Genomic DNA, 14,911 nt, shown 5'->3' on the forward strand with positions numbered 1-14,911 from the left:
ACAGTAAATGATGACTACTCCTTTTTTGGTTTATGTGTGGGTTGGTTATCTATGTCAGTGCTGTACTCCCATAACATTTGGCACAGTATTTCCAAGGCAGACCTCAACATTTATCTCCCCCACCAGCCTCAACAGGAAAGCAAGTGCTCTATCTGCGCTGGTCATTTCCTGTCACCGATGTAAATAGGCAGCCTATAAAGGAAACGAGGGAAACGAGGGAAACAAGGGCAGAAACAGAATCTAAAGAATAAGAATGAATCAGCAGACTTTTAAGTGTAGTAGTAAGTTTAGACCTGACCCTCTTATATTCAGTAGGTCAGAGAAGGGAATGTAGGGCAGGTGCGGTGCCAAGTGTGGCAGCAGTTTTCATTTAGAGGAACTAAATGAGATTTGTGGTGAAGGCAAGAAGCTTAAAGACAACAAAACTAGATTTGTTTTTAATATTGTTTCTATAAGAATGTCTCTGCTGATTCAAGTGGACTGGGCTGAAGTATCTCATTTTGAAAGTATATACGCAGCTGAGACAAGCAGTCGTTACACTATATCACCTCTGTGTGTTTTCCTTTGTTTTAACCCTCACTCTGGGCTCAGGGCCTTCTTCCTTCCCCTCCACACCCTCCACATCTCCTCCTGGCCTTCTCATCTGACTGACTGTACAGTGACTAAGTGCTGTAAACTGGTTACTCACTGCCATTCAAACCAGGCTGTTAAAATATACATGCTTTTAAATATGTGTTATTGTTGCAACCAGTAGCTTTCCTTCTCCCCCACAGGCTCTGATGAAACTTCCCTCCCACCTTTCCCAAAGTGAGGAGGTCCTTAAGTTCTTTGAGACCAAGTTAGAGGACCTCAACCCTCCCACAGAGTGAGTAACTATCCCAGCATACTTTAGAAATCGTAAGCTACCATTGATCATTAGCATCATCTATGTTATATGAACTGTTAGATACCAAACAAACACTCTGGAGGCTACAGCAGCAGACTGTGTGTGTGTGTTTGTGTGTGTGTGGTTCAGCAGCTGGAACAGATGCCTTTCACCCACACTGACCCATCTTGATCCAGAGGCTTTGCTGTGTCTCAGAGATGATTGATGTTTTTTGGTTGAGAGGCACTGTGTTTTATTAATAACGATTTCTGGGAGGTGACACCTGATCCCAAAACGAATGCTAAGGATCAGTGGTGTCATGGGAGTGCAGCTGAGTTCAAGTCTTGGAGCAGATAAAGCTCTCAGACTAGTCATTTGTCATACTCAGTTCGAAGTCAGAGTGGGAGTAATTACAGACCTGCTGCTGGATTGCTTTTTTGTTTAAATGCGATTCTTTCCCTTTGATTCATGTGCAGTCGAAGTATTCTCTATGATAGTATTTTTCCTCACTAGGGTATGAATTTAAACCCATTAAATGTCACTGTACACTTCCCAACACACTCAAGGAGAAGAATGTGATTGAGTGAACTCTTGAGTGGTCTCTCCACTATTGCCAAGCCCACCACCTCTAACCACCCCCCCCATCGCGCCCTCACTACCCATACACGTTAATCCCACTTCAAAGTGAGATCCTCCTCCGGTCTCGGACACAGTTGAGTGCAGCTTAAATTGAGATGTTGAGGTCTAAAAGCCATGCCACCCAAGTGCTCGGTTCACTACTGGGGAATCATTTTAAAATTACTTCTAGGATGTTATTCTTTTTTCAGAAGATCACAGAAAAGTAATGCCATTTAATTACAATGTGTGAGGTATGGTGAAAAAACATTTATTGCCATTGTTAAACTGTTAACTGTTAAAATAGATTGGAAGAATGAAACCATAAAGTTGTATTTCCATTGAACTGGAGAGGTATTTAAATCACATTTTGGGCAAAATAAGGAATGATATTAGTGGAAATAACTGAGGAATAAAAGTTTTTCTGCTCAGGTAACAATGACTGAGTTCAACAAAGGTCTTCGCTGTCCTAGTCACTGAAACATGATAAGTACAGACTGTAAAAATCAGTTGAACCAATCAATCCAACATGTCTATCAAAGGGATTATTTATGAGGCCAATCATACTCATGACATTTTCTCCACCCTGAAACATGATTCAGATCCAAATTTACTGGTATTTTTGCCAATAATCAGTCACCATAAGCATCAGCAGTGAGGCAGTGCTGTTTGTCAAGCCCTCATCTGCTACTGCCATCTAATGGTCAACAGATGTCACTGCATGGAGAAAAAATAAATAAATAAATAAATAAAAAGATGTGACGTTGTAACTGGCCCCATCACAAGAGGGAGCTATGCAATAGGCTGAAGGTATCACATTACACTGATATGTGGCAGGTTTTTTTTTGTGTTTGGGTGTGTGTGTGTTTAATAGTGTTGAATCTTTTTGGCTTAAGATCCTTTAACCAAAGTTAAAATTCAAATAATGATGTCCACTTGTAAAGTAGTTTCAGAGGCCTAAAGGCTGAAAGCTATTGAATATTTAACAAGAAAAGTGAATTTTTGGAAAGACTTTGGAGACAAATTAAGACAAATAGACATTATAAAGCATTTGGATAATAGAATCATGTTTTTCATAGTCTTACATCCTGGAGTCTTGATCAGCACCACAAAAGACTGTTGATAAAGGAGTACATTCAGGGAATATTTAATTATAGAGATTTCCTTTATGATAATGAAGGCAGCTGGCCAGATATAGGATTGAAATACTAAGTTTTAGTCATCAATCATTCTTACAACATTGCAGTGTTACTGCAGATTATGTAGATGGGCATTTGTGTTGTTTGCAACAAGGTACTGTAAGGTTATTGTGCTTATAAATCAGTCAGCTTTAAGGTGTTTTTGCTGAGAAAATATGTACCTTCAATGCCAGCCCGTGTTTTTGCTTGTTCACCGAAAAATATCTTTTGCTGCCCTACAGTACCTGCAATGTGACTTTGCTTAGTATTATATTTTTAGAATGGTGATAAGTAAGTTACACTTTATTGATCCCCCTGGGGAAATTTGTCCTCTGCATTTGATCCATCATAACTATTAGGAACAGCGTGCAGCCACAGCACAGTGCCTGGAGGCCATCTGCAGTTCTGAGGCCAGCAATCTGGTCAAGGGCAATGGCGCAATTATAAATAATTCAATAAACATATGCATATATCCATCATCTCTATAGCATCGTCCCCAACCCTAACCCTAAACGCAGGTTAAACTCAGCTCAGATTTATTTGGTCATCTGTTTATATTTTGTTCTTGATGATGACAAGTATTTCAAATCTCAGTTGCATTTGTACTTAAACCTCTCTGGTTTGCTCAGTTTTACTCTACATCTACACTTGGGAGTCTGAGCATATGTGACCCAGCAGGTAGTTTACTGACTTAGCATACAGAAAAATAAAAGATTATGACCTCGACCCACTGAGGAAGATTTACCTCCTCCTGTAATATGAGCACTGCCTGGAGTGTACTTCCTGTGCATACACCCAGTCAATTCAAGGCCGCTGGGTTTGATCATACAGATGTTCCAAGTAGGATTCACCTAAATCTCTTTAACCCCGCAAACTGAAGAGGTGCACATTTGTCAGATTTAATCACTGGCATAATCAATGCCACCTAAGATTTCCATATAAGACTACCAGTTTGGCAGAGCAAGTCTTACTGTCAGAAATCAGCAAACACATGTAGCAGTGTCAGTAGTGGTGCTAGAGGACCTGATCCATGACTAATATGAGAGGGGATGTATGACAGGATAATATTGTAGTCTACAGTAGGTGATGTTCTGCATGTCGGGTGCGACAGAGGATGATACTAGGCAGAAACCACAGAGAGCCTGAGGCAGCTGTCGGAGTGAGAGAATATATGTGTAAATTGTGCGGAAATATGCCAATAAAAATGATCAAATCTAAAATTCCTCTCAGTAAACTGGCAAGCCAGGAGGATGATGATGGTGATTTGCCCAACAGAATATTAATTCTGCATTATGTTTTTCTTTGTTATATATTTTATTTTAGTTTGTTTCTGTATCACATTTAAACTCTTAATTAGTAAAGATTGAGGCGTTATGATTTCAGGCCAAATAAGTGTGCTTTGTCTGGATGACTCGTGAATTTGTTCTTACTGCAGTATGAGAAAGTTGGTTCTCTTAAATCACTAAGATGCCACATAATAACAACACTGTTCATATAAGTGGTTTATACGAGTGGAGTTCAGGCCCATTGAGTCCACTTTGCTTTCTGATGAATGTCTGCACTGTGCCAGGCAGCATCTTCTTGCAAACCATAGCTTTGGTTACAAGGGCATCAGTGCTATGAGGTAGTTTGTCAACAATAGTTTCATATGTCTTTATATCACATAACTGTAACTGCTCCACACACTGTAGGACTTGATACACGGCAATCAGTCAATTCAATGGGTCAGTTTTTGTTTATCATATTCACAAGACAGAAGAGGCCTAATATTTGATCATGCAAGATGCTGTAGTGTTGGTACCAAACTTGTTATCAAAACAAATTCCTCCAGATGTGCATACATGATGGCACAGTTACTGTGGACCCGTGAAAACACACTTTTTTTGTTGTTGTACTGACTTGCCTTAATTTACTGGAGATTTACGGTAGCCTTAATTATAACTGCTACATCTCTAACCCCCTAAACTTAACCAAAAACCAAGTCTTAACCCTAAAGTTTAATGATTTATCTTGTTGTGACCAGCTTTCCGTCCGCACATTGTGGATCTGCAAACACAACATGTTCAATACAACTACACAATTATGCATTTTAACTTATAGGAGAGACAATAAAGTTGTTTTAAAGTCTTTTCTTTACAGCCTAAAGCTTAATTTTACATCATTGTTTCACCACAAGGGAGGTTATTAGTGGTTGATTCTTGGTCAAACTAACATTCTTTGTCCCTGACATCACTCTGTAATCATGATCAAGCTTTGCAGGAGATTTTGGCTCGTATTCATGAGTTTACTGTGCTTTTGTGAGGATTTGAATAAACAGCATCATTACCTCTCTTAAGGATATACACACCAAAACTCCTTCTGCACCTTTTCAGTGTGCAAAGCAAACCAGCCCTCTGCCCTATCATAACGATTTCCTGTTCAATGATATCGACCCTTTGACCCCCTAAGCTGGAGGTTACCCCTGCAGAGGTTAATCTTAGGTCAGACAGGAGTGTCTGTGTAATGTATACATGCAGCAGGGCAGACACTTCAGTCCTCTGGCTTGGCTGAGAAATGTGAGCAAAGGACTAATGTCTCACACATTCCTTTTCTAATAGGCCCACCTACAAAGAGTGAGCTGCAAACAGATGGTTATTCTCAACTCAAGCTGAGGATGGACTCTCACAGGGTTGGATTTTTAATGATATGTTCAGCCCATGCAGTTCATGTGTATGTCCATATACTGAATGTGCATCTCCTGGCATGTGTGTGCCTATAATGAAATGTAAAGACTATCTCCCAACTTCCGTGACTGTCTATTGTTAACTAAAGGTTACAATTTACACATGCACAAAAGCATTTTAATAGTGTTTGGACATATTTTTTGCTCCCCTTACCTTCCCCTCATCTATTAGATTTTACTGGTGATAGGAGGAAAGCACACAGAGCCAAAGTTGTGTGCTCAGTCTCCTCCTGGGAAGAATATTATTCCAGCTCTGCGCTAAGGGTCACGAGCTAGCAGGGCAGGTCAAGCATCTACTTTATCCACATCATTTCTCCTCAACCCTCTACAGTATAATGCTTCCCTCAGTTTAATCTCCACCCTACCAGATTTTGACAAAATAAACAGGGAAATGTTTTACATCTATTACAATTAATTTGTCTCTCGCATTGTCTTGATGTGAGCAGTTTCTGAAGCCGTCACCATGAATATACTGTAATTTATGCCCAAGTGTATGGTACATTACTATTCACACCTCATAAGATGTGTGAGTTGTTTTGTATATATGTACATATTTGGTTTCCTCTCCTAAAGTTGTGAGTTTCAGTGATACTCTGTTTAGACTATGATTTTTTTATAAACTACAACCCAGTTTATGTTGGTTTGGCATATATGTTCAACACTATTGTGTTTTCTGCACCTCACATCATATAGAAAGTTATGAAATTCTTTTCCACATATGAACATTGCTTGAAGATCCAATATAAACATTGTTTTTACTGTGTCACAATCCAATTTAATGGTGTATTCACGGTTGAATTTGTTGTTTTGTTTCAAAATTAAGTAAGTATATCATTTATGTTTTTAATGAAGCTGAACTGAGCTGTAAGCAATTACATGTGTGATTGGAAATGTCTCATAACTTGTATTTGTTCATGCATCTGGAAACAGAAATGCCTTGTGCCAAAAATGACTTTATCTCAAGTAACAGAGGAATACAGTTATTGGTAAAAAAAAAAATGTTTGGATTAAGCAAGAAGTGTTGCTTAGCTTGAACTTGGGTAATCCTTTTATGGTAATTGCCTGACGCTGACCCATCCTGATTTTACAGTCTCAGTGTCATTTTGCTTTTTTGTTATTGTCCCTTAAAAGCAAAACCTAAATGTGAAACAGCTTCTTTTTATTACAAGTATAAAATAATGTACTTCCGTAATCAATGAAACACAGATAGTTGATGAACAGGCTGTAATGTTGGACAAAGTTTATCCAAACATGCACTCATATCCATAACTGGCCATGGCTCCAGTCCTGCTGCTGGCCTCTCCAGAGAGCCAGGTGTCTGTTCCCATCTGCATCAAACCTCAGCTTTTCCTGAGTGTGCTCTCTCTGCAGCTCGGTTAACTTAAACGAGGACATGCAGTCAGCCAGCACCTCCTAAAACATACAACAAGCTATAGGCCATACATATACATATAGACACTGTTTTGAAATGTTTATGCAGTTCCATTGTTCAACAAATTCCCATCAAAGTGGATTAAGTAATGATGATCATCATTTATGTACCTGCGTTACAGTAAATGAAGCATGAGCACTCAAATTGAACTGACAACACTTTAATGAATTAAATTAAATATATTTATCCTGTGTTCATCGTACCATTGATTGCTTTTCTTTTTTTGCCTGCAAATGACTAATTTCTTTCAAACTGAAATAAGAACTTAATATATTCTGTGGCTGAACAGATCCAACAACAGCAACAGGTTTACACTTATGCAAATGATCAGTTCCAGTCTGACTAATAAGAATCCCAACCATAAAAGCAGCACAAAGATGTGTACAGTAACAGTGCACACAGTCTGTGACCCTGATGAGCGTGAAAGCACAAAGTGGGTTCATTCACACTAATGCTCATCCTTTCACTGTTGTGTTACAGTCCAGGCTTTGGAACAGAAAGACGCTTTCACATCTAAACATGAATGGGACTAATCAAGGGGATATGATACTGTTGTCAAGTAAATAAATGCTGTTCTGTTAAACAGAGGCAGCTGCATCGCCACTCATATGTCAACCATTTGAACAGATAAATATACGCATGGGGGTATATTGCCTAAAAGATCTCATGATATGTTTGGTTACTGTCCTTGACACGCATACACACCCGTACAGTATCCCACCCTGTCTCCCTCCCTCCTGTAGTGGGTCAAGTTCTGCATGCATTCTTAATGAGGGTTTGGCTGGTACTTGTGTGCCAACTGCACTTGGATAGTCCCAGGCAGAGATTCAGCTGTAGCCAGTTATTGGATTGATCAAGTCATATTAATGCTTTGACCTCTCTCGCACACACACTCATACTGAACATGCTCTGGTGTTGCTTCTTTTCCAGAGACTGTGGGGGCTCCGGCAAACGTAAATCAGGTAAGGATCTGAAATCTTTTTAACTCGGTCAGTAGAATCTGTTGAATCTTTATAATATTTGCTGCTCACTTGATACATGATATTATGAGTTTGAGGTCTTTTTTATGTACAAGTTTCAATCAGTATATTTGCACAAACTTCTTGCGGTTACAGGGGAACTCCACTTATTTTACACATTGAAGTCTGTTTACCAGTCTTGGGGAGTACTACTGCATATATGTGAAAGAAGTATTTTGTTGCTCCACAGGGAAGTGCCTGAAATCTGATAAATTGCCTCAAATTATGTCATGGCAGCTGTTTTGATAATTGATTAAGGGTTTCAGTAATTTCACACAATCACAAAAATGCCAAACATTTTCTGGTTTTAGCAATCTAAAATGAAAACATTTGCTGTTTTTCTTTGTCACATATGACAGTAAATTTTGGATGATTTGATTTTGGACAGTTGTTTGGACAAAACAAACAATTTGAGGACATCATGTGTTCTGAGAAATTGTTAATGACGTTTTTTCATAAAAATAATTAGGGGAATCATTGATAATTGATATAACTGTGGGTTGCAGCCCTAGTTTGGAATAGAAAAGGTATCTCTGCTTCTGCTGGGTTGATTTGTATCCATGCCATAGGTGTGCAATGCTAACTTGGTGGAGTACTCCTTTAAAAGAACATGTTCCTCTGGCACACATCCTGATCTAACACTTCTGTATTCTGTATTATCTTGTGATAATAACAGTGTTAGGTGGGAGAGACCACATGTTTGCGACTCTCTGCTCTGTATTTGGTCTGCCAGGGTTGTGTGTTGGTTTTGTGTGTGTGTGTGTGTGTGTGTGTGTGTGTGTGTGTGTGTGTGTGTGAGAGAAAGAGAGAGAGAGAGAGAGAGAGAGAGAGAGAGAGACAAGGAAGACATAAAGACTGAGTGACTCAGCTGAGCATAGGGATACAGGCGTAGGAGGCAGCAGGAAAAGTATGAGAGGGGTTTAGTGAACAGCTGTGCAAGTGTTGTGTATTTTTGTGTCCATGCAGTCTCAGAATACCAACATGCATTACTAAATTACATGTTAGTCCTGCAATCAGATGCAAACTTACTGTGGCCATCCATCCTGCAATCTGCCACAGTTATGTATGACATAGCTGGGCAATGAAAGTCTCAGTAAATGACCTGTAAGTTAATTTTCTGTGGGCAATGCAATCTGAGGAAAAGCTGTGTCGGAGTTGCCACCAAAAGAAATAAGACCCCAACCTAATTTCATTATGTGTTCCATGGTATTGAGGCTTTACGTAACAGGGGATTCCAGCTACATAGCGAAATGGAAAAATTGTCTTATTTCAGCTGTGTGTGTATGTGTGTGTGTGTGTGTGTGTGTGTGTGTTGAGTAGCCTACATTCAGTCTGTGCAAGATATTAGATTGGTTTCCAGCTATATTCATATCGGCTGCCTGGAAAGTTAGTCATATAGCGCCTGTCATTTCAGCTGTTTTAATCTGGATGGTTTGATTTGATATTAAATATGTTATCACCTGTGTAGCTTCTAAGATGTACATATATCTATGCTTACAATAAATCAGTCGATGAGATCAAGTCTACCAATGAAAACAATAATAACACACTTTATGTCTGGTGCTCGTGATGATTTAGTATTCACAGTCAACATGGAGCACATACTGTACAAGGCCTCCATACTTGATCTGTAAACCTTCCCCATAGTCCCCCATGCTGGACATTAGTGGTTAATGCAGCTGAAAGATTGATCTTTCTCTTTTAAAGCCGGACAGCAGATAAAGTGCAGTGAGTCTGTGGTGAATTTGTGCTGTAGCTGCAGCTTATGGTTTCCATAATTACATGGTGCAGGTCTCTCATAAGAGTTTACCGAGCCCCTGCCCTGAACAGGAGAATGTAGCCTTTTACCACAAAACTGCTAGCTGTGAGAGGTTCGACTAGGAACTTACCTACACACACACGATCGCTCACTGTTCATGGTCTCGTTATCATCTTTGTCTTCATCATTTTCACAATTGTTTTTCTTCTCTTAACTTTCATCCTTACAGTTGGAGGGCTCATACTGGGTAATGGAGACCAGGGGGGGAAAAAAGTGATTTGAATTTCAATTGTGTTATATTCTTAGGGACTTCAGTCCCTCATATGTTTGCAGTAAGATTCTGGCTCATATCTCATTTACTGCCTCCAACTGTGACTTCCACTTCAGTATGAGATTGAAACAGTCTACGTTATTGACTCAGCATCATAGCCAGGCAACTATCAGGATTAGTTCTCAATACTGGGCTTGTCACCATAAATCACTGTCAGATAAGCGGTCTCATAAAAGGAAACATCTTAGATACAATGTTGATTAAATACATAATACTGTATCAATACAAGAAATGCAATGCAGAATTGTTTCATAGGTCAAAGAAAATCTGAGTATTCAAATTAACTCAAATTTTAGGATCAACTGCTGCTTACTTTTCAGGATGTTGAGGTTCAGGAGATTCAGATCATCTTTAAAGCATTAGTGGTAATCTGTATTCAAAAGGAAAGTGAGATGAGCAGAGGACAGTTCGAAGCTGAGTAGGAGAAGAAAAGAAATGAAGCGCTCAGGGGTGTAGTGCATGTGAAAAGCAGCTGGAGAGGAGAGGAGGTTTACGTGGCAAGTGGAAACCATTTCAGTGTTGCGCACAGACTGAGGGAGTGTGTTTATGTGTGCAGACTTGCTGTCTTTATTTGAGCAGCGGGTCTCCGGGGGCCTATAGGGTGTGTACGTGTGCATGAGATTGTGTCTGTGTGAGGGTTTGCATGCCGTATGTGGGCATGTGTGTACGCATGCTTTGTCAGGAGGAAAGGGGTTAATGTGTTCGCGGATTAGATGGTGGGTGGGTCAAGAGGTCTGTGTGTTTGTTTATATTTGCAGATGGATAAGATTTTAAACTGGCATAGGAAATCATTAAGGCAAATGAGCAATTCCAAATCTCTTTAACAACCATACACTGTTTCAGCTTCTTCTTTCTCAATGAACACCCCCCCGACTCACTCACACGCACAATGCGTCTCACAGTAGCCAGTAGATTAGTTTTATGGGTTAAACCAGGTTTAAATCAAATGTTGCATTTTTCTTTACTAGATGCTGTTAAAAGTCAGATATGTTGTTGTTGTGCTGTTCATTTCATGGACACAGTTTGTTTATTAGTGTATAAGTGTTTTTTTCCCCAAAGTTACCACTTAACTCTGGCAGGGTTGAAGCTCCACCCCCTCCAGCATGGAGCAGATCCAATACAGGCCGCTCTGTTTCTGATAAGTGACCATTTGTCACAGTGGACTCCCACACTGGAGGCAACACTTGAGTTGTTTGCTCAAAACAAGCCAGAAAATGTTCTGTAATGAATGAGATCAGTAATGTATTTTTGTTTCTTTATTTGTTAATCTTGCATAAGGTGTTAGTCGTAGGGATCCGGTATGTTGTTCTTTCATGCACTTGCTTTTCCTTCACATGCTAGTTGTCAAGTGTTAAAGATGTCAAGGGGAGGTTTGTCTCTGATCTGATTCCAGACTTTCTGGAAACTTCAACATCCAGTGCAATGATGCTACTACTTAAGTTAAAGGTACCCTGTGTAGTTTCTTACCCTCTAGTTTCATATATTTCACTGATCAACAGTTAGTGGTAATCTTTCAATTAATGTAGCAACAAAGGCAAGAAAAAAGAAGTTTGCTCACAAGCAACCATGGATGTAAACAATGTAGGTTTCATATTTCTCCAAACCTGTCTGGTAGTTTTTCTTTTAGCTAATATGACATTTTCACTTTTCTCTAGAACTAAAAACAGCAGATCCAGTGACGATAATTACGATATTCAACAGTTTTTAACAGCCTTGTTAAGGCTGTCTTACTGTAAGATGATTTTAAGGAACATTTCTGTACTATTTGTTTGTGGTCTGCCCCTTTTCCCTCAGGGCCACATACTGATTCAATGACATGAGTACATCTGTACTACATTGAACAGCAGTCCTGTGTCCTTTCCTAATCCAACTGCACATCTGCTGCTGATGAGCCAAACAAAGGCATCGCACTTTGCCAAACTTTACTCCTCTCAACCAAGATCTGCTCTCATAAAGTCACCCCAGGGTCCAGAATATGGCACTGAGACATAAAGGCCTGTGCCAACTATGCTATCAACCAAAAGGCTTGATCCTGAAAAATCTCTCAAGAAAAATGTCTTGGTATAAATGGGTAGACTAGACTAACTGGTTTCCTCCTCTTGGTGATGAATTATTGCACAGTTCCAAACTGTCATCATCTTTGGATGGAGCTGATGATGGGTGAGTGGGGGTGGAGGTGGAGGTTGGATGGAGTTAGGACGTCTGGGAGTGCAAGGGTGGGAGCAGGAAGCACATGTATAAATCTGAGTGAGGAGAGATATAAACACAGAGAGTGGCTAACAGGGCTATCTGATGGAAGCCAAGAGGAAAATACTTTACTTTTCAAAGCTCATAAATACTTTAGATCTACGTTGTGCATACACATAACGTATAATACACATTTAAACACACATGCAAACTCACACACACACAAACACTCTGTAATGGTTCCCAACCTCTTTTGTAACACAAATCCCCACAACATCTGATGAACTCCAGTACCCCTTCATTGATAATACCGATTTTGTTTCAAGTATATTCATTTGAGTATAATTAACTCATTATTATTAGCCATTAATCTAAATTTAGCTGTTTCAACCATTTAGCCACAATATAAAGCTAACTGTTTTAGCTTCTGTACTTGCTTGCTAATAGTTTCCATGCACCTTTATCTGACCACTTTTTGTGGATATTTTGTATTTGCTTTTGATAAAATCGTTATCTTAATTTTTTTCAAATTAGCTGAGGTACACAATCTTTTCCACGTGGCCCTGGCAACTGCAGAAAAGTTGTTGGAAATCACCTTTTTCAGGGAGTGACTGATTGAAGTACCATAGCTTTACTTGGCTAATGCATTTCATTATAATCTTGATTTGGACACAGTAATTCATAAAGCTCCTTTTATACTCTGTTCTCGTTCCGCAGAACTCATTTGAAATTAGAACTATCCTGTCCAAGGCTGTTTCCCCTCATTTTTCTCACACATGTTCTCCTTGTTCTGGCTCTATCTTCCTGCTGTTGCAAAACATTTCATTTCCTGAATGAGGCTGAAATATTAGCTTTTGTTTTTCAGGCCTGTTGACTTTGCTGACAAAGTCTTTATTCACTCACCTCAGGTCTCAGATTTTCTGTTCACTCACAGCAGTGATTAATTGTATGTTTTAGAAACCTCCATTTACATCATTTTTACATAGATTATGGTTTTATGAGATCATGAGTTTTATGTCCATCTGTCTTGAAATGGTATTGTTAAGTGTACCTCTTTCTTTTTTTAGTAAGACATTGTCCAGGATGGCATATTTATTCAAAAGTAGTTTCCAGACAGGACATTATTTAATTTCAAGGCCATATTTATTATTAAATAGGCAAAGGCACCGAATAAATCCACAGGTTTGCTGCTTGTTATAGTTTGCGAAGATTGCTGATCATGAAAAAATAAGTATCTCATTTAAATTGCACGCAGTAAAGGTATTGCAGTACTAATGATTCTGTAAATGTAGACAAGCCAAGACCATAGGTGATGACAGGGAACTTGATTTACTCATGTTCTGTACTGCATACAGAATTTGTTGGAAAATGTAGTTAAAACTGGCAAAAAGTGTTTAATAGTGGCAGCAAACCATGTTTGTGTCATTCATCTTATATCCTTGTTCAGCCTACATTATTAGTGATCGGTGTTAATTGATCTGTGAGTTAAAACAAACCACTCAACCACACATGTCCAACAATAGTGTCAAAAGAAATATTACTGTTTGCTGTAACTAAAGTAATTACTGTCATATTATACTTTGAAGGACAAGAAGGCAATACCCAGACTTTAAATACGTTCTTTCCAGTCTTTCTGCACCCAACTTTGTGGTTTGACAAAACATCTTGCACAAATAACGTGAAGCTTCATAAACCACAGCCCAACCACAGTAATTCAGTGTCAGGCTCTTTGGCAGTTTTAGCACTTCAGATGCTAATGGTGCTGAGTTCATCTTCGTAAGTTATGAGCTCCTTGACATTTCAAATTTAGTTCCCGAATTGAATTCAAAATATTATCCAGATAGATAAATGTTAATCTTCAGTCTGAAGGACTTTCGCCAGATCAGTTCTTGGAAATGGCAACTTAATCCAAGTTGTCTTGATCATTCCTTACCTAATCCTCAAACCTTCCATCTGTTGGACTGAATTGTTCTTATTACCATGCTCAGGACAGTAAAAGTTCCCTTTTCAAGAAACTGTGTTTACCACATAAAAAAAAGAGGTTATTTTATCTTGTTGACATTATTTCCCTGAAGATATTTGTTGATTATGTGAGTCAAGAGCTGTTTTTCTTCTCGCTAACTACAGTAACTGATGGCAATAAAAAGCAGCAATGTGACCATAAATAGAGATTGTGATCTCTACTGTTTGTAGACATTTTGCTGTTATTCAAACACACCATAAAAGTACATTGTGTATCTGTTATAGCAACCCTATTATGGTAAACAGATATAATCTTAAGTGTGCAGACAGTAGCTCCCTTCTCTTAGAAGCTTTGAACTCAGTGGTCAGCAGAATCTCTTGTTAATGTGTGAACTGAGTGTCAGCTGGAGTTGTGTCTGGATTCCAGCTGACGCTTGTTAGATCTGCTTTAGTTCCTTCAGCTATGCTTGCTTTAAGGATTTTTCATGATTAAGGCTTCAGACAGAGTCAGTTAATGTAGCTTTGCTAATGTGTGGGGTTGTGTGTGTTTGTAATATATTGGGAACTATATAACTGTATTTGTTTTTACAAATAAAATCATATGTTTCTGTCTTAAAAATACATTCCTGTAGTCAGTTAGAATGAACCAAACTCTTGTTAAGTAGTTGATGTGACCAAGTTATGAAACCAAGCACAAATCGAAAAAACTAAGTCACTGCTGGTGTTTATATGGTTAACTCAGTGAAGTACAGAAAGGAAGATTTCCATTGGCTGGGCTGCACGCCGTAGTCAGAGTTCTAGTGTTTCATGGAGACAGAGGGCCATCCCTCTGAGCACAGCT

At 39.0% G+C, this 14,911-nt stretch overlaps 1 protein-coding gene and 1 long non-coding RNA gene across 3 annotated transcripts in view; one reads left to right on the top strand and one right to left on the bottom strand.

The window, feature by feature from the left end:
- sh3pxd2ab (SH3 and PX domains 2Ab) overlaps positions 1-14,911 on the top strand; it is a 51,167-nt gene that overhangs the window by 13,814 nt on the left and 22,442 nt on the right. For both annotated transcript variants that reach the window (XM_051375534.1, XM_051375542.1), the window contains exons 5-6: positions 774-865; positions 7,743-7,774. In XM_051375534.1, the coding sequence (XP_051231494.1) occupies positions 774-865; positions 7,743-7,774 (124 nt within the window). The remainder of the gene's footprint in view (positions 1-773; positions 866-7,742; positions 7,775-14,911) is intronic.
- On the bottom strand, positions 6,411-10,323 carry LOC127349740 (uncharacterized). Its single transcript, XR_007880374.1, has 3 exons — positions 10,235-10,323; positions 9,721-9,833; positions 6,411-6,793 (listed from the first exon to the last, which is right to left on the bottom strand). It is a non-coding gene; the product is annotated as an uncharacterized LOC127349740 (long non-coding RNA).

This window comes from Dicentrarchus labrax, unplaced genomic scaffold (assembly GCF_905237075.1).
Source record: "Dicentrarchus labrax unplaced genomic scaffold, dlabrax2021, whole genome shotgun sequence".
In the NCBI taxonomy this organism is placed as follows: domain Eukaryota; kingdom Metazoa; phylum Chordata; class Actinopteri; family Moronidae; genus Dicentrarchus; species Dicentrarchus labrax.